At 38.6% G+C, this 26,498-nt stretch overlaps 1 protein-coding gene across 3 annotated transcripts in view; it reads right to left on the bottom strand.

Moving 5' to 3' along the window:
• The window catches only part of COL4A2 (collagen type IV alpha 2 chain), a 127,864-nt gene that overhangs the window by 32,411 nt on the left and 68,955 nt on the right, over positions 1-26,498 (bottom strand). For all 3 annotated transcript variants that reach the window (XM_015851419.1, XM_015851420.1, XM_015851421.1), the window contains exons 5-16: positions 10,409-10,543; positions 10,286-10,330; positions 8,176-8,292; positions 7,465-7,536; positions 5,858-5,893; positions 5,698-5,760; positions 5,057-5,092; positions 4,371-4,412; positions 3,744-3,818; positions 2,529-2,573; positions 1,326-1,388; positions 579-623 (exon numbers count right to left, since the gene is read on the bottom strand). In XM_015851419.1, coding sequence (XP_015706905.1) covers positions 579-623; positions 1,326-1,388; positions 2,529-2,573; positions 3,744-3,818; positions 4,371-4,412; positions 5,057-5,092; positions 5,698-5,760; positions 5,858-5,893; positions 7,465-7,536; positions 8,176-8,292; positions 10,286-10,330; positions 10,409-10,543 — 774 coding nt within the window. The remainder of the gene's footprint in view (positions 1-578; positions 624-1,325; positions 1,389-2,528; positions 2,574-3,743; positions 3,819-4,370; positions 4,413-5,056; positions 5,093-5,697; positions 5,761-5,857; positions 5,894-7,464; positions 7,537-8,175; positions 8,293-10,285; positions 10,331-10,408; positions 10,544-26,498) is intronic.

Raw genomic sequence — 26,498 nt, 5'->3', positions numbered from 1 at the left:
ATCTCATGGAACTAATTTCTAATGCTAATTGAAAAGGCCCTTTTCTGAGCATAAAGTACAAGCTCTTCCTGGTCTGACAAAATGCAATTTTAAATATTTGGGTGTGTTTCCATGGGGACAGAGATTTAACTGGTGTATTTACCACTTTCCTTCTTATTTTTCTTTTTCTTTCTTTCTTTCTTTTTTTTTTTTTTTCTTACTTGATATCCAAAATACAGCACAGACACTTAACCAGATCTTAACCATGTTTGCAGAAAGCTTTTCAACATAAGAACTTTCTGCACGTGGGAAGAAAATTACAGAAATCATGGCAGTAATAATGGGAACAATGAAAATGACAGCTCATGATGTTTTTAAAACATGGTCATGTTGAAATGGTAAACCAGACTTTAATTGGAGAACTGTTTTTTTTCACACTCATGAGGAAATGAACTGACCCAAAATTACAATGATATTTCAATCCAGATGATGCTTGCTACAGTTGGTGTAATTGCATGCAGAATTAGTCCTCTGCAGTCTTCTTTTCAGACAGATTGCCTACACGTGTGTTGGAAACAACAGTTGTACGAAATACTTACTCTTTCTCCACTGAGTCCTGGAAAACCATCATTACCAGGCAGTCCCTATGAAAGCACATTAAAGTTAGTAAAACAAGAAATGACATAATAACAAATTCTCAATTTCTTAGGTAAAATAAATGTGACAATTATTTTGACGCTGTAAAACTTACACTCAGAATTCAGGAGCTTTTTCGATATAGCTAATGTATGACACAAACAGAAAAGATCTGAAATCTAATCTGGTATTTAATTTTTATCTTCTTCTTAATCAATCGATTGTAAATAGACCATGAAGATGTTAAGCTTTTAAAAGTGCCTGATATGTTCAAAAAATGTTTAAGCATTTTAGAAACAATGCCCCCAGAAAGCATTCATACATATTACAGGTAACAGTGGAGTCATACTTGAGTTTGTTAACCACAGACTAAAGAGGGTTGAGGTGGAAACAGTGAAATGAAGTCCATGTTGCAGACCAGAGGAGGAGAAGTGGTAGATAAGCATAACTTTGGGTGAATGATGCGGGATGCTTCCCATTGAGGATGGAGGGTGATGAGTCACGTGGGGCCCTTCTCCTGTTACCATTTGAAAATTTCATTTTTCCCTTCTCATATCAGGGAATTCAAAGATGGCCACGACTTGGAAGACATGGGCAGAACTGCTCTCATTTCTGTGGCTTATTTCTCTGTGTTTTGCACCAAAAGACAAAGTCTCAGCTTGGACTTGTATATTCAGCAGCATGAATTTTACCTTCAATGAGCAACTCACCCTTTGTCCTGGGAAGCCCATTACCCCTTCTTCACCTTTTTCAGGAGCAAAGAGAAGCACACCCTAGGAAATATTACAGTTGGTTCAATATATTTCTACATGATGTGCAAAAAAAAACCCCAAAATAAAACAAAAAAACACTTCATGGAAGCTAAACAGAAGAAAGTAACATCTTAACACATGTATGATTTTATTATGTCTGCATGTAAGAGAACTAACATCCTTAGAGTAGACTAATGTGCTTTCTTCATTACAATAACATGACCAGGACATTAGGGAGTGGACAGGTTTTCCTTCTTATCATCTCCTTCTGTATTTCTTTTGCAGCTGTGACTTTAAACATAAGCCAATTCAATTGTTCAGCTATATGACCAAAAGTACGCAGTCCAGCTTATGCCCTAACTATAACTCGAGAGAGCTTTTTGGCAAACATAAACATGGTACTATCAGAAAAAAAGGGAGAAACAACCCACTCTGTTACATCATGACCGAAATCAGCAGTTTTCTTAATAGAGTCATGGCAAAATTCCAAGAGCAGAAGAACTGAATAGGAACTGCAGCAGGATTCAGGATTCAGACTGCAGCCTTCTCTCATAACCTCACTGGGAAGTTGACTAGACCATCTAAGAAAATAAAGGTCTGCAAAATGCCCACTGAGGCATCCCTAATTGGTGAAGGCTGTATTTTAAACCACTCTGGGAAGTCAAAAGGAACCGCTCAATAACAAAGCTATTTAGACAGAATAGAGATTGCGTGTGAATTAACTAAACCACATTCAGTCAAGCTTGGTTGACGGCTCTAAATGATACAGCAACACAAGGGATTACTTTCAGTCAGCAGACCTATGAGGCCAAAAGTCTGCATGTGTTGGAGAGGATTCTGACAAAATTTCCATACATTATTACTTACTGGAATTTAACAGTTTTTAAATGTAGAAGGCCAGCAGTAGTGGAGAGATGTATAGATAGTTAAAGCTAAAATAAAAAAATGGGTGAGGGAAAATCTTACTTTGGTTAGCCAGTAAAAGAATGATGGATTGTGTTGTGGAATTCTTAGACATCATATTGTTTAGGTTTTCTGAAGCAGCAGAACTAGCACTCCCAGTAATGTTGCTCCATGATTGTATTCCATTGTGTCAGTGAAGACTGCATTAATGTTACTTCTGATTTGTTTTTTGATTTTGGTGTTCTCCACTTTACTTACTGGAAATCCAGCTTCCCCTTTTTGCCCAGGCTCTCCTCTTTCACCCTGGAAATGAAGAAAAGTGTTCAGATATTTTAGGCATTCACATTTTAATAACTTCTAAAATAGCTTTTAATAACTTTTTTTTTTTTTTTTTTAATTTAAATACAAAGTGAAAAATGTTCATCAAGAGAAAAACCACCACCCTTGTGCTCTCTATTGGTATATTTGTCATATGGAAGGTCTGTTTTATCTAAAATTTGATAATATTTCTGAAAATGTCTCTAGGAATTTGAACATACCTTTGGATATTTCCAGACCTGTTAGTAAGATGCCTGTGTGAGGCGTGCACCTTATCTCGGATTTACTTACTGCTTATCTGTGAATTATCTGATTAGATGTAGCAATTCCTCTAGGACAAGATAAATCACAACCTAAAATCAACTCACTGTATCTATCTCTCCATTGACTATAAAGGCCGTCCAGAGAAGTAGCTCATATGCAGACCTCTCCTCAGTCAAGCAAACTCCAGATTGGCATCAAAGACATTTTTAGATCTGTAAGTATCATACCAGTTTATTTATCTGTCTGCAGAAATACAATGAGCCATGTGAACTTTATAGCTTCAAATTCGGGACTAAGGACTACTTACTGGTCTAGACTGGTGTTCAACACAGAAAATGTTTATGTAGAGCATGGAATTTCTGTTTCCAGCAGAAATTCCAGATGAAAATAAGCTGTATCTTTCCATAGAGGATTTCTTGTATGGACAAGCCTTAACTGTAGATATATGGGCATCTACATCTCAGAGACACCTTACATAAACATACACAACAGCTGAGGTTGCTTCCCTAAGGATATGTTTCTTACAGCATGATAATTTCATTCATCATTACAGAGAATTAGATACTAAACAATTTCTCAGCTGGTATTTCTGCTTGTAGAACCAGATGTCAGTGATTGCCAGCAGTTGCATACTAGGGTTTATTTAAATGGAAAGAACATGTTTGCTAAGGCATCTCTAGTCATTGTTTGTGAGAAGTGCTTTCTGAATAGCCACCATAGCTGCAATAAATACTTTAGGATTAAAGCTATAGGAAAGCAGCAATTTTGTCTTGAAGTACTAATCATGTCTTCTAAGCACTGTATGTAAAAGCACATTTCTATGATATTTTAGTTTTGATAGTGCTGGGCTCTCAATTCTTCTTGCATTTTGGCAAAGTATTCTGTACTTACTTTGTGTTTGTCAGTGGGGACACCAATCAGTTCTCTTGTGGGAAGACCAGGTGGACCTGGAGGACCTGGGGAGCCCTGCAGGAAAAACATAAAGGTACATCTACTAACAGTTACAGTACTCTGTCAAGTTGTTGATCTGCACAGGGTGATGAGTGGAATGGAAGATGAATGGATAAAGAGTGATACAGATATTACTCTGCTAGGAATAAAGTTCTAAATCTCTAAGTAAATTGATGGCAAGAAACAAATTTATTTGTGCTGGGATAAACAAACATAAAGAGATATGTGCTCTTGCCGTGTATGTTTCCAGAATAAGTGTTATTGTTTTATACAAGGTTATTGTTTTATACAAGGAAGTCTGGCTCCATACATTTCAGAAATGTTACCTCTGTCTTGTCTTGGTATAAATAGGGCACAGTTAGGCCAGGACATGCAGAAGGTAGTTCAGCTATGACATTTGTTATGCAGATTACTGTTAATTTCAAAGCTATACTTGTTTGCTTTTCTACTAAAGTTATGTAATAAAATCACAAATTAACAGAGTATTCAAAATAGATTCCTTAATAAATAGCAACCAATATCAACCAGTCCTTCCGTAGTGATACTAATTCATTAGTTTCCATTTACCTGTTCACCTTTTTCTCCATAGAAGCCAAGACCTCTGTTGCCCTGCAGAAACAATAGGTCAAGGGTTACAAAAAGTACAGCTCTGTTTTCTAATGTAAAGTTTAAATTTAAACATTCTGAAAGGGCTTTTCAGTGTCAGATGCCACCAAAGAAATGTAAGCAAGAAATAGTCAAGCTTTAACTTACAGGAATTCTAGAGAACTGAAAAGTATTTTCATAGACCTAAACATTTAGAAAGATGACTTTAATTGAAATCTCATGGTAGCAGTGTTAACAGACTTTGATTCATTCACTGAGTAAAGATCAAACACTTCTTTTGCAAGTTTTTTGGTAGATGTTAAATAAAAATATATAGGTGAGTCAGGAAAAAGTAACTCAAATGTTTGTTTTTTTTTTTGGCTGAGATATAGTTGAATATTGTACAAATGGCCAGGTTTCTCTACTCGTGGGAAGCTACTGTGACTACAGTAGCAAATAAAATCTGGCTTCAGAACCGGTTTAATTGTTTCAGGGCAGCTGATCCAGCATAAGATTAACTTCTTGTGGTATTCCACCAACACAAAAAGTCTTGTGCTCCGCAGCCTTTGGAGTGGCCAGTAGTTCTTTATTTTACTGCCTTCAAGTGAGTCTTGGATAAACCTTAGTGACACAAAATCAACAGGAATGACTTAGAAACAAAGACTTACTTGTGGTCCTTGTGGTCCTGGGGGCCCTGGTGGTCCCTAGAGAAACACAACAGAGGGGACAAAGTTACTTGTTGCTTGGTAATCAATGCATGCAGTAGCTCAGTTACTCTGTGCTGGAAATAAAAATCTGTGTTTGGAAGGCAGTGTATTCCTTAGCACTTAATGTACTAACATCACTACATGAACTGTATTACTGCTCTGAAAAATACCCTTCTAAGCCATACAACAATCTCTCCTAACAACATCTTCCAGTTAAGACATAATTAAATTCCATTTTTAATTCAAGCAATAAGAATGTATGCTTTTGGATCCTGACTTGTTAATGTTTTATGTTCGTACTTAAAATAGACACAACACACTAGACTGGTGTCTTGATACAGCATCGGTGAGCAAAGGCTGCTGAACTACCATTAGCATCTTAGATTACAAATTTAGTATTGTACACTTCTTTGTGCAATACTCATCATCGTAGAATCAGTGTTTCAGTGCTTTTTCCAAGGTTTTGTATCCAACTACACGTACATGCTATTTTTAACCCCCCCCCCCTTTTTTTTTTCACTTCATTTGCTATTTTACAATCTTGCTGACATGATTCTTCCATTAGGATAATTTCCTACAGAAAGTATTTTAAACATACTTACAGGTCTTCCTGGCAGTCCTCTTGGACCAATAGGTCCTTGAATACCCAGTGTACCCGGAGCTCCCTTTAAATAGAAAAACAAACACACAAACACCAATTAATGCTGTTCTGATGACAGCTACTACTGACAATTTATTGCAATTTGCTACAATACTACTTACCGGAAAACCAATGAATCCTGGATCCCCAGGCTCCCCCTAAAGAAAGCAAAGAAGTAAAAAATGCAGTAAGCAAGATATACAAAATGAAATATTTTCTCATTAAATTTTCTCATTTGAAAAGATATTTTAAATAATCATAACATATAATCTATACAAATCCTTAAACACAGGCACATTCAATGAATATTTTGATATAATTTAATGTGTTTTATTGTAGATTGATTTTACACTTCCTACATATAATACAGTTGCATACAATATATTTTGAGAGTACCAAATTGACTAGGGAAGTGAGGGAACTTAGCTGTAAGGCTAAGATGGACAATGGACTATGTTCAGTTCATTCTGAAAGACCTAACCAGTAGCATAATCAGACATACAACCTTAGCTGAAATGCACAAGCTCATTTTTCATGAGTTGCATGGGAATTACCAAATCATTTTGATTCTCTTCTGAGTCACTGAAAAGCACTTAGAACATACTGTTTTCAGTGACCACATATTTTGACTGCAGTACATGTTGAAATGTTTTTGGAAATTGGATCCAAAAATGTTCTACTGCAAAGACTTTCCAACGTCCATAAATAATGCAGTCTTCAGCCCAGACAATTTCAATCATTTTGAATAGCATCTTAACTTTTTCATATATCTAGTTAACTTGAGCTTAGTTAATGGAATAATCTGTGGAACCATTTCCTTTATGAAATGATACAGGTGCAAGTTTCTATCATTGACTGCAAAATACTTGAGCAGTTCTGCAAGCGCTATCAAGTATCAGAACCTAAGATGTTTCTGAAAATAAAAGATTCCATTAGAAAAAACATAGGCTGCTACAAGCATGTCAACAGATAGATATATTTTGGCACTCATCACTGGCACAACATATGTACAAATGAACTTAGCAGATCTATTAAGTGCACAGAACAGTTCAGGTGTAGGTTTTGTAATAAATCTGTCACGATTTTTACTCTAACAGTAAATGTAAGCACTTATTACTATCAGATATTTTCAAATTATAGAAAACTATACATATGAGAAAAGAAACAATAAAAAAAAGAGTTTTATGGATTAGATAATGTAAAAGCATCCATAAGAATAGTTGGAGTTTTTAGTGTAACTAAATAACACATGGAGGCATGTTTGATCACAAGTCAACCAGACTCCTTCATGGAAGTTATAACAAAAGGGTGTTAAAATAGAATCATTTATTGGACAAAACTTGGACACAAGAATGACTTTGTCACAAATGATATAGAGGTAGCCATTGAATGAAGAAGATAATACCTGAATCACAACACTTGAACTTGTATTTAAAAGAACAATCTTAAAACATTTTTAAATTGACAGGTCTTTGTGTTTGCCCAACTGTATTCACAGTCCATCCAGAAAGACTAGATGTCCTTGCAAGTGTATGGACGTTACTCCCATGAATATCAGATAGGCTTTGCTGAAATCAGAGAGCAGAAGCTACCAGGAAGAACCTACACGAAACCTAAGTGGGTCTCTGGGAACACTGCATCCAGAATGTGAGGAAAACTCACTCTCCACCTGTTTTTAAAAACTTGCATGCACTGATAATTCATCAGTTCACAGGGACTGCACACATACCCGATGTCGGCTGGCGATATCTGGCGGTAGCACATAGGGCTCCCCCTTCTGGCCCTTTGGTCCTTGAACTCCCTGGTTGTGAGCAAAAAGAGGGTAAAATCTCATATTGTCTGTGAACAAATCATCAGTTAAGAGTAATAAAAAATATTTGTAAGGCTTTTCATGAGTACATATGTGTTACTGTTTAAAGGTAGAGACTATGTTTAACTCTGGAAAATTGTAATTTATAAATAAGTAGGAACCTTCATGGTCTATAAGAAAATGGATTTAAGATACATGGGGAAGAACTCCCTGTTACAGTGATATTATAGGATCACATCACATCTAGAGCAGCAGCTCATCAGCACTGACATATGGGCTAGTAAATACAGGAGCTCCAGTGCTCACCTTAGCACGATCCTACCTACTGCTCCACAGAAAGCCAGTATATTGGGTATGAAGTAGGGGAGAAAAAAAGTTACTTTCATAGGGAAGCGTACAGATTTTCCTGAAGTAATCTCCCTGTAGGACTTATGTGACAAGTATAACTCTGAGCAGACCCGTCAGCCCTAAATATTATGGGGCATGTCTATGGTAGGTCCACAAGGATGCTTGATGCTCTGCTGGGCCAAAAGGGATCTCCTGTTCCATTTGTTTCCAACACATACTTGTACGAAATTCATTTCAGTAATGATCTTCGCTTCAGATATTTATTTGCTGTCAGCTACTTACAATGGTACCAGGGAAACCAGAGTGTCCTGGTGTTCCTGGGTCACCTGGGTCACCTACTGTCCCATTACAGCCATCATGACCTGGCTTCCCCCTTGATCCCGGCTGCCCTGGATGACCCTGTTGAGGAAAAAAAAAAGTGTTTATCTATCCATCTGTTTCTAGTTTTCCTTTTCCTGTAGTCACACAGTATTTAGACATTCTCACATTAAGCCCAAGGCTTGGATCCATGGGAAACTATGATTTTCAAAGAAAGAAACAGACAGTGCCTTTTTTTAATATAGCTGCAGCTTGAACCATATGCCCCAGACAGCATGAGTAGTGAAGGACCTTTCAGAAAGGGTAAGAAAGCTATGTTCAATACAGTCTCTGTTAAGCAGAGAACTAAGCCAGATGAAACTGCTGTGCAGGGAGTCACCAAGAAATGGATTTGTTCAGAATTTCAGTGCTTCACACTGGAGGAGTGGGAAGAAAGGTTCATTACTGGCTTTGAATTGCTTCCAAGCTAGGAAAAAAATCAGTGATGCCTTTGGAGCTTGGTTGAGTGCCATGATGAAGCTGTAAGTACAGAGATGGGAGAGACTCAAACCAAGGGTGCTGAGGGCACTGCAGAAGATCCACATTGAACCTCTGAGATACAGGAAAGCAGGGAAAAGTTAATCCTGCCTTATAACGGGTTTCCACTGCAGTACTGATGTTCATCTTAGTTGCAGTTACTAATTGCATTGGGATTGATGAGAAGCAAATCTGCCCTTGATCAGCTTTCTTCCAGGGGGTTCAGTCAGGAAAAACAGAAACTAACATAAACAGAATATATTTATTTCTTCTTCGCTGCCTAGAGCAGGTTTTATCTTTGCTTCTGTATTCTGCATTCCTCACTAAAGAACAGACTTGGGCTTCTCACCATCTTCCCTTGGTCTCTAGCCCCATACCCTAGTACTCTGCTGTTACAGTTCATATAGGTTCCTATCTGCCTTCTGATGGTCAGTGTTATGTCTTGGCCTAGGAAAAATGGTTGGTGACCATAACCAAATAGGAAGGACAAGGGGCTTGAGGGCAGAGTGTGCAGGTTCAAATAATATCTGAAGGTATTTACTCCCAACAATACAATTGAAGAGGTTGTGAAAGCAGGACTAAGGCAGAAAACTTTCTCAGGTAGCGGAAGTTGTTCAGACATAGTAACACAGAGCTTTTCAGGAGGGTGATATAAAAACAACTCAGTACAATGTGGTGATGTAAATGAAATTATAGGCTACAGAAGTGTGTACAGGAATGGGAAAGAGGGTCTTCTGATTTTCTTTTAAGAGTGATAAGGAGAGAGAGGAGAGAGGAGAAAGCGCTGAAACTCAATACAGAGTTTTTCAGGAAACAAAAAAGGGTGAAAGCCGAGTGGATGTGGATGTGTGGGTTGCAGAGCAAGGCCCTGGTGTCAGGGAGCACTACAAAGGAAACCCAAGCCTGGGAACTCTGTCCAGGGATTCCAATGACTCAGATTTCTTTGTTATTTTATGACACAAGATGTAAAGAAGTGTAAGCTGGGAAAATACTGTTCTGTGAACTTTACCCGGTTTTCCTCTTTGAATGTTTCAGATTCACGGACCTGGACAATTGGTTCAAAGTTAGGTACTAAACAGTTTTTTTAAGACCATCTCATGTATGCTGCATAACAATAGTTACAATTATTGGTTTTTCTACATGCTTTACAGCTCTGAAATAATTAAGGCACAACTCAGGGGTGTCCTTCGCTCACAAGCCTAAGAGATGCAAAGTACTTATCTCACACGTTGTTCCTATAAAAGAACATACTTTTCTGGGTAACCTCTAGGGACACAGGGAATTTCCTTCCTTTTTTGTCCTTTCTTTAACAAGGGGATTTCTCCATAAGACAAAGCAAACCGGACCTTGGTTATCAGAGGGAATGAGCAGGAGCACAGATTTTATCCTGTTGCTGACCATCTGCATTTCCACTTACTTCAGCAAATGCCCTTAGCTTAGCAGTGTGTACGTGGCTGATACAGAATTCAGACCAGACACATTAAAGTACAATGGCATTAATGCAGTCAGCCATATTGCAGTTGGTGGTTTCCTACACAGGAAGTAACCGGCTACTTACAGGAACGCCATCTGCCCCTGGGAAACCAGTGACTCCTCTTTGCCCCTAGAGTAAAACAGCACAATTAGAACCATGTTCCTTCCAGTAGCTCATTAGCTAAAACATCTGATATTCAAAAGTTACCGTTTCTCCTTTGGGTCCACTTATTCCTGGATGTCCTCTTTCACCTTTGTGACCTTTAGGACCTTGCAGTCCTGGGATCCCCATCAATCCCGGTGGTCCAGGGAATCCCTGTGATCCAAGGAGTCCTGGCTGGCCCTGATAAAAGTAATAAAAAAGCATTTATTTAGGAACAGTTGAGATGCATGAAACTGGGCTGCAGCTCAGCTTCCACTGCTCCTGCGGTGATCCAACCTCTTCAGAGGAAATGAAACACGGAATCTCTTCATTCCAGTAGACCAAATGCTTTGATGAATGTATCTGGAGACACCACACAAAGAAACTCCAACAAAGTGACTACATTGATCATGACAAAATCAACATGTGGAAATGAACTATCGGATCAATATTCACTACTTGAACATTCACTGCTACTATATGAAAAAAAGCGTTTTTTTCTGGAATAAGGAGAATGACTGCTCAAGAGTGATTCTCACTGATATACAACATAACCAGTTATGCTCTGAACAGTTAAAATACACTTAACCGTGAATTCTGTTTATTGTGATATTTCTTACAAATGGAGACTGATATTTAATGGCATGAATGTTAGCCTGTCTGGGACAATGCTTCTGTTTAACCCTGGAGCTTGAAAGTAATTTGACACATATGCCATTAGGGCACTCACACAAGTTGAGGGCTCCCTGTCATTAAAGGCTTCCTTCCAGCATTGGGTTGGTAGAATGGCCTTAATGACACTCTTAAGGCCACTTCAAACATTGTTAAAAAATGATCCTCTGTTGATTGCCAACATCAGAAGGCTCATCACGGGGAGAAAAATCATTCTGAAATAATACAGTGGTGGTTTAAGTAATGGGTCTGTGACAGTATGTCTGAGATCTGTGAACTAATGTAACTGAAAACTGTTCCAAATGTAGGATCACCAAAGGCACATATGTTTTTATGCTCTGGGGTACTCACTGCACTAATGACACTAACAGTAAATTGCCACAGTCTTTTCTGAAGAGAGGTGCTTAAATAGCATCATTTACCAAAACACTCTAATTAAACAGATTCTAATTAAACTATTTTAAAAATGAGATTAGATTTTCACAGGCCATTCTGCAACAGTCAGTAACTCACAAAGTGATAAGTACAGATATGCATTTATACAAATGAACTGATACAAAAGTAACATTTTGGGATAAGATTTATAGCACAGTTGCATAAAAATAGTGCAAAATCTATCATAACCCACCTTCCTAGAATAACTTACTTTTTTTTTTTTCACTCACATCCATGCCTGGAAAGAAAGATCTAAAAGGTGCCCCTATTGAAGCACCCTTTGGATGTTCTATGTCCAATTCCATTTAATGCTTTTGAGATGAGAGGAATAAAAGAGGACAGTGCGAAGACTGAAAGAAATGAACCTGAAGATATCGATTTTATTTGTATTCAGAAAGTAGCAGTCAAGTCAATGTACACTACCGTATTACGCCAAGCACGTCCACCCTAAGGAGATGAGACAACCAAATTCTGTACAAAACTCAGTGAATTTTCTTTTTTTCTTAAAAAAAGTCTAGGACTGAGCCAGTATAAAGAATGAAATACATGTAGTTCTTGAGGGTCGAGCCACCAGTATGGATCTCTGACATAGTGGATCCTTTGCTATACTGTTGCAATTGATTTGACAGAACTGATTGTTTAGGAGCATTGCCAAAGGACACCATGGATTTCAGTGTTTGAGCTGTCAGCATGAAAGATAATCTCTCCTGTGCTTACAACCAAGCACAACTTAATACAAGTTCCCGACACCTAAAGTAAGCCTGCTCATGGGGATTACGGATGTTCAGCGGTCCAATGTCTTTCCATTCATCAGTTTAATAAATAGAAAAGAAATAAAGACACACACAAAATGTGTTAATCCTGTTGGCAGGAGACATACACATCTGAGTAAGTGGCAGCTCATTTCCTTACGCCAGTCACAGCTGGCAACTGCAGATGCACATTTCTCTACCTTAGCAATTTTTGGTCTTTTAAAATCAGTTAATCTCTAGAAGTTACCCCATGGAGGTGCAGACCCATGCCTAGAACAGCTAAACTTTTCTTAGCTACTTGCCTGAAATAGAAAGCTGTTGATTAGAAGCACCAGAATGTGTAAGCTACAAGATTGGGTAAAAGAAGCCTTTCCTGAAGCCACTTTTTCTCATCTACCTTTAAGTATAATGGGCTTGAGAGAGTACAAATGAGTATATACCATGGAAATGCCTTTTTAAGGGAAATAATAGGTATCTAATTCATTTAAAAAAAAATGCAGATTTTTTGCAGCACATCTATTCGTATGCAAATATCCAGTTAAAATATTCCATCATGCCTATGAAGATGTAAAACTGAAATAACTTAAGATAGTTTGTCCTTCCCTTACACCCAGATCTGGAAAGGAACACTTAACATGAATATGATGAAAACATATCCTGCATACTTGCAAAGAAGAGATAAACATTATTCAAATTCAATTTTAGATATCTGAGTTCAACTTGATTTTGAGAAGTTCTGAAAGTAAACATTTAATTTCCTTCCACAAAGAAAGAAATCATGGATTCTGCATACTGAACAGGTAGCATTATGTGGGACACAGCTGCCTCTCTGAACTGTGCATCAAATATCACTTCCACTGGCACCCCCATTTTCCTATCTGGTAGGAAGAAATTAGTAAACAGGGAATGGGAAACCAGGAGAGCTGAGCAATGCCAGCCACTGCCCTTCTCCCCAAGCCTTCCTTGGTTATAGTTGAGGAACTAGGGTTGATGTGGATGGATTATTTAACATTATTTGCAATAAAGAGATGATAATTGATCCTTCTGGAACTACCATGAGGCTAGAGTTGGAGCTGAAGAATTAGTTAATATCATGACAGTTTGTGTAGTTCTTCAGTCAGTTAGTATCCCGGCTTGTTAACTGAATTAGCTTTATTAACCTTAGCTAACTCAGATATGTCAGTTTCTCCTCTGCTCTCTTTATGTTAAATCTTTTGTTGAATAAGTGTGTCCCTTTTTCATTAGCAAATGACCTTTGAACATGCTCTCTTTTGCAAGGGTCATTAAGGAGATTTAAGCAAAGACAATCAATTTGAAAGGTTTAGTCAAATAAAGCATGACTCAATTATTAGAGTCTGGAATTCCCCTGTGTGAAACATGCCATGCATGTTAGTGCTCTGGTTGGATTACTGGAAATCAGAAATCCTAGAATATTCTCCAAGGTCACAAAATGATTTTGGAATAAATTATCAGGTTAAAAAAAAGAAAATGGCATGCATAGGGGAACATGATGACCCTGGATGTCATATTTCAGATAACTCACAAAGCACTTCCTCTGGTGCTCTCTTTTCTTACATGATAAAACAATGCAGAGATATGTTCTGGCCCAAATGACTCTCCAGCAGTAGACTTTGCATGTTGCTATGGGAAACCAGAACTCTTCAAGTATCCAGAGCATGGTGTCATTGCCATTTACTGTATTTTACATCCACAGGACTTACAGGCCAGGACTGTGAGGCTTACGGTATTCCGTGGCAAAGAATATCAGAGGGAGCATGCAAGAAGAAAAGCAAAAAGTGGACGGATGGTCTATAAGATATTCATCCTTATGAACAAAGAGTCTTACATTCCTCTTTGCTCTTGTTATAAAACTTCCTCTAACATTCAGATGAATTTACAAAGCTGCCAGTATCAGGACATACTCCCAAAAAGACAGTCCCTGCCTTGCTCCTCCTGAGACTCCAGCTGACTGGAAGAGGTCTCATACAGTCCCTGCGGCCAGCACAGCCATGTGCAAAAGCTATTTACAGGGAGGAGCAAAGGTCAGAAATTTAGGAAGCCTGGAGGAAATCTTCCCAGAAAATATTTGCAGTGTTGTATATACATCGTCCCTTGTCCACTGACGTGCATGAAAGAAAATGCTGTCAGGGTTGTCATTGAATTTAATAACTGTATTTTGCAATTCAGTCCCAGTGGACTTAAGAAGATCCTGAACAGACTTTTAGATCTGTACTGAATGTTCGTGTATTGCAGCTTGAACTTTAATTTCCAGTTCTTTTAAGGACCAGCCAAATGAAAGAGATGTCATGTTGCAATACTTTCTTCCTTCCATTTTACTGCTGAATTTACATGCTCAAAGGAAGGTGTGCTAATTTTGAGAGCAATCAATTTTATGGGGTGCTATAGAAATTAAGGCACAATGAATGACAGATCCCGTTCCAAAGGTTTTAAAATGCAAGATTGATCATCACAAATTGCTGAGAAACTCACTTGCCAGTGTTTATATATAAAGAAAGGAGAAAAGGAGTCATTTGCAGGAATAAAGAAATGGACAAAACCAGAATCACGGTGGAGCTTCACGGTCATTGAGCCCACATCACTGTATTATGGACTTTTATCTTGTAACTGCTTCTGGTATATGGAATGTGATGATTCAGTATTCCCCATACGAAAATGACCCTTGAAAGGACATAATTTATTTAGCAGTGGACAAGAAGAAAGGAGGTTAATTCCCTGACATTTTAGAAAGGTCATCTGTGAAAGGACAAGTTCACTTCCTGCAGGAAGGGAGATCTGACTGTGATGGACAAGAGGGAGCTGGGGCTTTCGTAAGAGAGCTCACTCTGGCACAGCGAACACAGAGAATGGATGGGTAAAGGAAATGACAGCAAGAACCTAGATGCAGTCCCACTAGCCAGAGACTAAAACTAGCAGAACAGAAAGAAACTCACCAGGGAATAAAATCAGTTTTAGGGAAAATGGGCAAAATTTCAGCTGATTAAATGTGTGATTCTCAGAAAAGTCACAAAGGAAAGAAATAGAAAAGGGGTTTTTTTGCTAGTAAAATGAAGAGCATGGGGTATAACTTTAGGGAATCCGCAGTTCACTGAGTCAGCTTTCATGGAAGTGGATACATTAAAACAGTCATTGAGTCTGACTGGGAATGGATGGCTGTAGTGCTCCTCTCAACTCAAAGGAATAAGCTCATAAACCCAGTTGTGGTACAGAGAACGAGATGGGCATATCATATGGTATTTCTCCTCAAGTGTGAATCCAGGAATTTCTGGACTGAACACATTAGAGTGCTGTGCCAGGAATACTTTAGCCATGGGGCTGCACAGCTTTAGGCTGAGAGGAAGAGATACTGCACGGAATATCCTGCTCTAATAAAATAATGTTTCTTTTAGCCACATTTTTCAGCGATTACTGAAATAAACAGAGCTTAAAACACTTCGCCTTCAAAGCTTTCCAGTGTACAAGCTGGTTAGCAGACACATTAGTGCAACTGTTTGATTTCTAACTCCTCAAGGCCGTGACAGTGTCCCTTTCCTGTAGCGGGCAGCAAGCCAGGCCTGCAGGTAGGGGAGAAGGCAACAGAAGAGGCAGGTTTCCTGTATCACCAGACAGAGCAGCATGGCTTCCTGAAGGGCCTACGCTCAGACTTTATTTCATGTAACAGAAGGGCCCAGTCCTCTCAGAGGCACAAGAAAGCTTTCCTGAGCATGGACAAATCTTTCTCACGTGCTTCAGACTGCACAGTATCCAGTGATAAAACACGGAGTGGCAGCGACAGCAGGCTTTGGAAACAGGGCCACAGCCAATGGTTATTTCTAGTTTTAATTTATCTTTCCCTTCTTTACAGAAGGGTATTTCGCTGAGTTTCACATTCCAGCTCATTTTCTCAGAAAAAAGCCTTTCTTCTCATTTGTTAAAAAGCCATTTTATTTATATCTAAAAGTAAACAAAAAATTATAAAGTTCACTTTAAGTTAAAAATAACTAAAAAAAAAATGAAGCTAGTTTGGCATGGTAAAATTTGCTGTTCTTTCAGCTGTATTGTCTGGACCTGTGACATTTTCTCTCAGGACAGCAGTGACCGAATGACATTAATGTTAATTCCAAAGTAGTGATTCAGCTCGCAGAAGGTTCTTGTTTTTTTGGCTTTTTTTTTTTTTTTTTTTTTTTTCTTTTTTCTTTCCTTTGTTAAGTAAGGGATAAACATTAAGTCTTCTTTAAAAAAAGAACTATGAAAGGATTCTCTTCACCAGAACCACAGTCCTTTTTTGTAGTCGGTAAAAGTCCTTTTTTGTAGTCGGTAAATGAAATAATTTTTGTTCTGTTTTCTGTTCCCACACTTTGATGAATTTGTGATCTTCCAGAAAGTCTCTATGTCACCCAAAAAGATAAAACAAGCATAAAAGAAAACATGTATTGGAATGTCGGTCAAACACTCAAAAAGAACCAGTTAAAAGTTTCTTCATGTCACAAAACACATACAAGCACATGTCAGAAATGCTTTCTGTGTTTTGCAAAGCTGCTGCAGAAAGAATGACACTGGAACCACCATCTGCTTTAGGGAAACATCAGTAAGGGCAAGTCTAGACAAAACTTCTCTAGTGTTTCCATGCCAAGTCTTCAAAAGGTCATTGTGTGGAGGAAAGAAGAAGAAGAAGGGGGAGAAGACAAGAGTAGGAAGCAATAGGCAAGAAAGAAGGGGTTTTTTTATCTGTAGAGTCAGTGAGGAGATGATAGCTCTGAAGTCCAGATTGGCATCTCTGCTGAAGTGTGGATACACAAAAATACTATAAAGTGGACAGCAATCTTGGGTTTAGGCCTGCAATGCACCAGATACCTGGAAAGCCTGCCTACTTTCATCTTGCTGTGCAGTACGTAGGAAGTCTCCTACCACCATAGCACCACTGAGGAATCAGCTGTAGTAGGGTCAGCATGTATGTCAATGCTAGCTGTAAATAAACATCCTAATTTCCTGGTAATTTACTGGCTTGCCTATATAGAATCACAATTGAGATGTATTAGCAAATATATTATCTGGAGATATGAATTATGTAGTAGGATTTGTAAGGTCTTGAAAGGGATATGTATATATATTATATATATGTATATATAAAGGGATATGCTTATATATATATATATATTTTATAAGAGGATTGTATTTAATGAACACATTCATCTATCTACATTCAGTGTAGTCACCCAGAAGTCCCTTCAAGTGAAGGTGGCATCTTTTGGCATGATACAGCCTAATGCAGATGTTCAAACTTGGTCAGATGAATACACATTCAATGTACCAGTTTTTCTTGACTGTCTATAAGAACTTAGGTCACTAGCGCAAATGTGGACCTCTATATTGTCGCTTTCTAGACTGAGCAAAAAGGTAACATCCCAATATATCAAGCTTCAGAACTGTATATTTGACAGTTAGAATGAAGAAATAAGCTTGAGCATGACGATCATGCTGCTTGAAAAAAAGAGCTGGATATAAATACTGAAGTTGGCAGGCAGTGATGCAAATCAGTGGGTTTTTCTTGGAAGTTCGAAATGATTCAGTGTAAAAAAGTGATCAGATGACGATAATGACATGTACTCAAGAACATATTAATTTATTCCAATTATATCATCTGGCCTCTACCTTGCTTGCTTCCTTTCTGGTTACTCAGACACACGTTTCTTTTAGGCTAGTAGAAGTTACTTAAACGTCACCACTTCTCCAAAGCTTCTCAGCTCAGTTTCTATCATCTTTTTTTAAATCAGGACAAAATTTCTAACTACAGAGACTTTGCTAAAGTTTTTGCATGGGGAGATCATGAGGAAATCTTCATGTATCAGAAGAGTGAGCAGAACTGGATCTGGCCTCACTCTGTGTCAGGTACTTTGGATGAGCAGAAGACTGCAAGTGTGATGAATGTCATTTTATGCAGGTAAAATGGAGAGCATCAATCTAACACAGCTATAAAACTAGAAACAGATATACTTCTACTGGCATGTAAATATTAGTTCCAACTAAAAGCTGTATTCAAAGAAGAGTTAACTAAAATAACTTAGAGATGCTACTTTGAATCAAACACATGTAGTGGAGTTGAGATCATGAACTAGTGATGTTTTACAGAGCACTAAAGTGACACTGATTTATTTTTGCAAACATTCATTAGCATTTAATTAGTTGGAGAAGACAAGCTTCTAGTCAACAAAAAAATTCACCAGAGAGGAAAACCACCTTGCCAAATTTGCTCTTCCAACCAGGCAAATATTAAGATGAAGGGCGTGGAGCAGGAGGAAGCAGGGAACTCCCAGTTACGTCGTGACAGCTGCTGTATCATGCTTACACAAAAGGGCAGAATTTGGTTATGGTACCTATCAAATGTTTGACTGAATATTTTGAGGCACAGCGAATGCCTGACATTTTTAGCACAATGAGTATGTTTTCAAAACAGAACAAAATTCTGTTCATTCAGCATGAGTTTTGACAGGATTACAAAAGCCAGACTCTTTCTAGGGCAACATGCAAAGCATGTTAATTCTCTAAATCTGCTAGTATCCATACTTAATCTTTTATTATTTTTTTCTAATTCTTCCCACTTGTTTAATTAGAATTACAATACTAGAATCAGATGTTCCTTATGCCTTTTACCATACCACAGCCTATGTAAAATCCTACAGTCTAGCAAAGAGTGGTGGTCCCTTTTTGGGTAGTGGTATGGCTGCTGTTTGGCCAGCCAGGCTCCTAGAGACGAGACAACAAGCAGCACCTGCTCCTATTGGAACATTTAGTAATAGACCCGAAAACCGATCTGCCAGCCCAATTGTTTTCAAATGGCTTTTGGTGGTGTGTGGGAGTGTTCTCAAGATCTTAAAATTCAGGAAGTTCAACACAGATGTTTTCTGTCAGTAGGCGTTGGAAGCACCAATAGTAACATCTGTTCACTCTTCATATTTGTGAGAACATTTTTTTTCTGTCCAAAAACCATTCACTGTTGAAATTTCTAAATTGTGCAACTGGCCAAAATGTTAAGCTCATTAGGCTCCAAGAGTTTAAGAGTATGTGAAAATTAAAAGCCCTGCAGGAACTCAGTCTATCGCATGCCAATTTTTCCATTCGGTGCTCCTCTTCTGTTTAAACAAAACTGTAACTATTTTTGTGGTGGGAACAGCTATCATGATCATCTTGATCATTCAAATATAAGTTACTACTGGCTATTTCAGTTGTAGAAAGAAGATGAATCTCTTAAAGAGGCTGCAACTGTTTTAGTAAGCTTTGTGTTAAGATACCTTCCCAACCCAGGAGTCCAAAATATGCCTCCGGCAGTCTGTACATTGGACTCAGTGCTCCCTCATGCTCCATGGAATGTGCAGTTTGGGATGGTCTCCGAGTTCCCAGGAAGGCCAGATGACTGGCTCTGAACCACCAGGAAGGACTGGGGGGTTTGGGCCAAATGTGTGCAGCACTCTGAAGAGACATTATTGATGAAGAATAAGTGACATCTATTTTTCTCCTAACATTTCTGGCCAGATGGGTCTCATGATCAACGGGGTGCTGTGAGATCATCTGAAAGGAGTTTGAACAATTGTTTTTTTTCTACATGATTTGTGAACATTAATGTAAGTATCAACATGGACAGTCTACAAATTTTGTCAACTGAGATTCTGCTGAAGCCGGCTGTTCAGACAGTGTACTCTGAACCTACAAGAACATTAGGTCTTCCAGTGGATGCCGCTTGCTAGCATCACACTCTAACACAATCACTTTGATGGTGAGTCTGGCTTCTCATTAGGTTTGTCTACAAAACAATAAGTAGTCTATGAGAGGTCCTACCATACTTAGATAGTAAGTGGAAATACTGAAACTGTCAGCTGTTTTCTTTTATATAACACAATTAAGCTTCCTGTCTTCTGCATATGATTTATGTCTTATAGTTTGACAGTACCAGAACTAGAATCAACTAGATATAAGGAAGCTAACTGATCTGGGAAAATTATTATTGCAACCAAGTACTTGGAGAAGTCTCACAAAAGGTTTTTTTGAAAGGTTGTTTTTTTTTCAAATCAGAGTCAGAAGAGTGAAAATATTTTCCACTGAATACTGAAGGAAATAGTTTTACATCATCTTGTTGAAAATATACTCTTTTAGTGCAATCTAACTTGTAAGTGCTGTCCAGAAGATAGACAAGATAGGAATGTTAACTTGAATAGGAAGGTATAGTTCTGCAGATCCATTATGAAATCTAATTTTTCCATTACACTTGGTTTGAGGTATCCAAGTGTGCCCACACATCTTCTCTGGATTCCAAAATCCCATCACTCATGGGAAACTTTCTGGAGAACATCAGTAACAGACTGACTGTTCTACAGCTGTTCATGCAGAAAGCCTATTTATTATTTCAAACACTGATTTCAAAATCAACTGGAAATTTTTAAACCTTTCAATCTAGACAATGTGGGCTACGTAGTTGTTTCACCACAAGATCAGAATGAGAATCAGAGCAAGTCACTCTTTTCGATCCTTTATTCCTTTCTAATCTGCAGATACTAAGGGAGTGAGAGTACTATTAAACTGTAATGCCAAATTACTTTTCCTTGAAGTAGATGCAATTGGTTTGGCAGGCTCAGGAGAAAGCTAAGGTTGTTCTCTAACAGCAAATGCATCTAATGTGGAGGAACAGTGAAGCCTTCCAAAACAGGAGAAACAACAGAAGAAGCCTTCACATTCTGCAGGAATAACTGATTGCTGAAAAATTCGTTGTGACTACTAATCTCAGTCTCATCAATGGGGACTAGTTTCAGGCTTCAGTTTGAGGAGCTCATTTTCAGTACGTCAGATTCAAATGCTGGAGTGACTCCAAGCTTTGTCAAACCAGCATCTTCTTGAGAAAAAATACAGTGTGCTTGCACTATTAGTTATCTCAAAGAAATGAGTGCTGGGTTGTCTTTATGAACTTGTCAGTATCTACCTGCAAAGGTGCTTCCATCAGCCTCATGGGAGAAACTGCCTTTACTGACAGGGAGATTTGATTTGTTGGTGATGAAAGGACAGAACGGTGTAGTCCACAGGTAAACCATGATCCCTCTCCTGCTCTACCCTGACTTCTACAAGCAAGGATGAAAGGAAGTAGGAAGTAAATTTTAAGCTATCCCTCCTTTCCTAAAAATTAACTGACCCTGAAATATCTGTGTCCTAGACTTAAAGGTCCTCGATCCATGGGGTACCTGAAATGACCTCACTGCCACTGGCAACATCAATCTTCTGTGTTTCTGACAGAGACAATAACAAACACACTTTGTGTTTATGTGACTTCTGCGCATCTTTGACTTCCCTCCCTGCTTTGTTCCGGGTAAAATGTTTCTACTTTTATTTTCTCACTTCCTCTGCATCTAGAGAACTTAGCTGCTGAAAAGAGCCAATGCTAGCTCTTCTATGCAAACTAACATCTATATATCTATATGTGTATATTTTTTTGTCAAGAAGCAAAGGACACTCGTTATATGAAAGCACACATACACTGAGCTATATCACTAAGTGCTACAGAACTTGGTACAGACTGACATAATGTGGACAGTCAAGTGACTACAGCTTGTAAATTACTAACCCTGATTGACCTGGATAACAATTAAGACTAACTGAATAAGTTGCTCCAGTTGACTCTGTGTTTCTAACAAAATCAAAGATTATTTTTCTGAACACATGCTGATAATTTCATTATTTTCTGGCTTGAGAAACAAATGAAGTGCACCTAAAATGAGAGATTTGAATAAAGAGTGAGGGAAAGCCCGATGACAGAGATTTTCAGCCTCTCATGCATACTTCTGAGTTTGGGACATACTCTTCTTCCTATTCTCCTGACACCTCTGAAATAACAAGAAGCCCACAGCAGACTTTGAAATGGAGAATAGACATGAATTTGTCTTAATAAGAATGAAAGAATTTTCAGGGGGTACATACACAGTAACAAGTACTGTATTAAAGATCAAGATCAGTGAAAAATTATTTCTAGTTACACCAGACAGTTAATGCAACATTAGTTCCATAAATATTAACCCAACTGCAACAAAGAAAAATGGTCTGTTTTCATGTTCTTCTTGGTCTGGATGACTTTATGTAGTTCATGCAGATACCTTGAGAAGATGGAATGAATTCTAAAAGAATACAGTTTAGTAACACTGTGGAGACTAGGCAAGTCAAAAGAATTTTAATGAAGCATCATAGACAAAGCATTTGTATTATTAACAATGATACATTGTGGACAGACAAGAAAAAATCAAAACTATTTCCTTTCAGCATTCAATAAAACTACTGTAATTGTTAAAGAATGTTCATTTGTTGTGATTTCCCATCTATTTTGATTATTAATAAAGGGCTGTCCAGACATTGAGAAGTGGATATCTTAGATTTGAAACCATCACAGAACTTTGAAGTATTTTACTTAGTTTATGAAAAATAGTTATGAGATTTCTGTAGAAGTCCCTCCTAAACAAAACTTTCCTTGACAAATTAAGAAAAAAGAAAGAAAAAGGTGAAACGTGTTTTGAAAATGCATGAGAAATCATAGAAACACAGAATCACCAAGGTTGGAAAAGACCTAAAAGATCATCCAGTCCAACCATTCACCCATCACCAATAGTTCTCACTAAACCATGTCCCTCAACACAACATCCAATTGTTTCTTGAACACCCCCAGGGTTGGTGACTCCACCAACTCCCTGGGCAGCCCATTCCAGTGCCATGGTAATGAAATAGTTCTGAGAAAAAAGACTAGAAATAGGAAGCTGCTTTTCAGCTGTTTAACTTATAACTTCTTTCAACTCCTGTCCTAGAAAACTGATGACTTCAATTCCCAGTTGAGTATCTAATCCTTGACAGTTGGAAGTAGTGATGATTTGAGAAAACAGCTAATTAAGAACAAGGCGCAGCCTTCTCCACAGCATCAAGAACACCAGTGCCTTAAAGCACTGCTGATAACACAATTGAAATGAAAAAATAAACCAGCTGAAAGTAGCTGGATCGGAATGAGGACACCCTGGTAGAGGAATGTTGAGAAAGACACGGAGAGGAAGAGCACGCTATGTCAGTGTGGGGAAGGCAAGGACTGACACAGCTTGGTGATGGGCACACCCCTCTTGCTGGGTTATGACTGGCAAGCCTCCATCTCAGGGAGAATTTCTGCAATCTGCACAGTATACTCTTGTTATTATCTTCTCAGTGGGAAACAGCCACCACTCAAATTCTCTGCATTCAGTCTTGGAAAATTGTTATCAAGAGGTTACAAAAACCCATCAACCCTCCACCAGGTCTGAAGCAAGGAATGTAGAAGTCACAGTTGATGCATGGGAAACATGGGTGCTTGAAGGTTCCTTGGTTCCCACAAGCTAGTATCTGTGATGCCCTCCTTCAAATACAAGTGTTATGAATCTGTTTGGTTAACTGTTTCCTTCTAGTCTTTTGTGGTCTGTGCTATTAATGAAGAACATATATATATATATATTTCCCTTATATAAGATAAAGCTATCAATCAGTATGTTTTTAACAAAGAAAAATGATCAGTAAAGCTTGATTCACTTCATTCACCATAGAAGAATAAATCAGAAGTTGTTTTAGGAAAAAGGATCTGAACTGAGGCAAGTGATGCTCCAAGAAGCTGTGATTAGGAACACCATTATTTCTAAAGCCTTGACAGCTACATGCCAGCCATTGGGTCTATTTGGAAATGATTTTATATTCTGAGTTGGAGGTGGCAGTTTGAGATAATAGGATGAGGTGATTTTTCTTCCCTGATTTAACCCAGGGCGAAGAAGACTTGGATCCCAGATATGACACTGCTCAAGCCACACTGCTCTATTTCTCACAGTTGACAGCGTGCTGGTCTTTGAACCATATTTTTTTTTTTTGGTTTTGAAAAATACAAACTTCAGATGGAGTGTTAGCAGGGTAAAATAGGGGACATATTGGAAACAAAATAAAATACAGGTAAACTTTTTATTCTTTCTATTTTCTTTCTTTCGGTTTCTTTCTTTCTTTCTTTCTTTCTTTCTCTTTCTTTCTTTCGTTCTTTCTTTCGTTCTTTCTTTTGTTCTTTCTTTCGTTCTTTCTTTCCTTTCTTTCTTTCTTTCTTTCTTTCTTTCTTTCTTTCTTTCTTTCTTTCTTTCTTTTCTTTCTTTCTTTCTTTCTTTCTTTCTTTCTTTCCTTTCTTTCTCTCCTTCTCTCCTTCTCTCCTTCTCTCCTTCTCTCCTTCTCTCCTTCTCTCCTTCTCTCCTTCTCTCCTTCTCTCCTTCTCTCCTTCTCTCCTTCTCTCCTTCTCTCCTTCCTCGTCCTTCCTTCCTTCCTTCCTTCCTTCCTCTCCTTCCTTCCTCCTCCTTCCTTCCTTCCTTCCTTCCTTCCTTCCTTCCTTCCTTCCTTCCTTCCTTCCTTCCTTCCTTCCTTCCTTCCCTTCCTTCCTTTCCTTCCTTCTTCCTTCCTTTCCTTCTTCCTTCCTTCCTTTCCTCCTTCCTGTCTGGGAATGGCTGTCCTTCCTTCCTTCCTTCCTTCCTTCCTTCCTTCCTTCCTTCCTTCCTTCTTTTTTTTTTATTTTCCTGCAGTATCTTAAAACTGGTCTGAGTTAACAACACTGTAATTCCTCAACGATGAAATGAGCATAGGAAGCATGCTTCTAGAAGAACAATTCCCTCCTGTTAATGACCAGCATTTCCTCACACTCACCACTCTGGAGTTAGGAGGAAGTTCTCTTTCACCCAGTTGATGTAACCTTTTCAAACATCAGCAAAGCTTTTGTCACTGTTTTTCACAATATCCTTATGGACAAAACATCTACCACATTGTTAGAAAAAAATCCACCATAGTGGGAATCATTGGCTGATGGGTCAAACTTAAAAGAATAGTAGTAGATGGGGTTACATCAGGTTGGTAGCCGTCACAAGTAGGGTTCCTCAGGGCTCCATTTTAGGGCCAGTTCTCTTTAATCCATCAATGACTTGGATGAAGGACTTGAATATATACTAAATAAGTTTCCAGATGACACTAAACTGGGAGAAGCTGTTGACTCCCTGAAGGGTAGAGAGATATTGACAGACTAGAGAGCTTGGAAAACACTAATTGCATGAGTTCAATAAGAGCAAGGCTGCCCCAGCCTTGGATCTATGTATAGACTGAGGATAAGAGGCTGCTAAGCAGCACAATAGAAAGGGATCCATAGGTTCTGACTGATAGCAAGTTGAATGTGTACCTGGGGTACACCAGGCCCAGCACTGCCACCAGACAGGGGAATGTGTTGTACCACAGTGCTCTGTGCTGTGGCCTTGTTTTGAGCACTGGGTATGGGTTTGGGTACTGAAATGTAAGAACCTAAAGCTATTGGAGAGCATCCAAAGGTGGACTACAAAAATGGTGAAAGGTCTAGAGGGCAAGATGTGTGACAAGTGGCTGAGGTCCCTTAGTTTATTCAGCCCAGAGCAGAGAAGCTGAGGGGAGGCCTCATGACAGCCTACAGCTCCTTCACAGTGGAAGCAGAGAGGCAGCACTGAGCTCTGCTCACTGTTAACAGTGACAGGACTCAAGGGAACTGCATGGATTTCTGTCAGGGGGGGGTCAGGATGGGGGCTTGGGAAAGGTTCTTCATCAGAGGGTGGTTTGGCCCTGGTACAGGCTCCCCAGGGCAGTGGTCACAGCATCAAGCCAAGTTCAAGAAGTGTCTGGACAATGCTTTCAGACAAAGGGTTTGGACTTTGAATGGTTTTGTGCAGAGCCAGGAATTGTACTCAATGATCCATCCTCCCAACTCAGGTTTTTTTATGATTATGTGATTCACTCTTTGCAGACACCTATGTGGGTGTCATAATCCATATCCCATCTCAAGAGAGCTGCAGGTCCCAGACAAGTTCTTCTGCACCGAGGCGAACTTCTGTCAGTTTGGTATTTCTCAGTTATTTTTACTAGACGGGTCCATAACCTTCAGCATCAGCAACAATCCTACACCACAGAGATAAATGGAAATACTTCAAATTTAAGAATAATAATAAGAAGCTTGGAAGCATATTTCAGATGGTGGGTTTCTTTTTGTGCAGATTCAACAACTTCATAGTAGAAATGCTGAAGATACATGCTTGTAAAATAATACAAAAAGTACAAGAAATATAAAGTTAAAAGTCAAACTACCACTTAAATTAAGCCTTGTTAAAGCATCAGCTAGCTAAAATATGTTTGTACCCTCATAATTAAAAAACCCACAACACTAGAAATTTGACATTGACAGTGGGGTTGGGTGCACCCCCAGAAAGTTTGCTGACAACACCAAG

This window comes from Coturnix japonica, chromosome 1 (genome assembly GCF_001577835.2).
Source record: "Coturnix japonica isolate 7356 chromosome 1, Coturnix japonica 2.1, whole genome shotgun sequence".
In the NCBI taxonomy this organism is placed as follows: domain Eukaryota; kingdom Metazoa; phylum Chordata; class Aves; order Galliformes; family Phasianidae; genus Coturnix; species Coturnix japonica.
The sequence above is the reverse complement of the archived record's forward strand: the minus strand, read 5'-3'. Positions and strand labels throughout refer to the sequence as shown.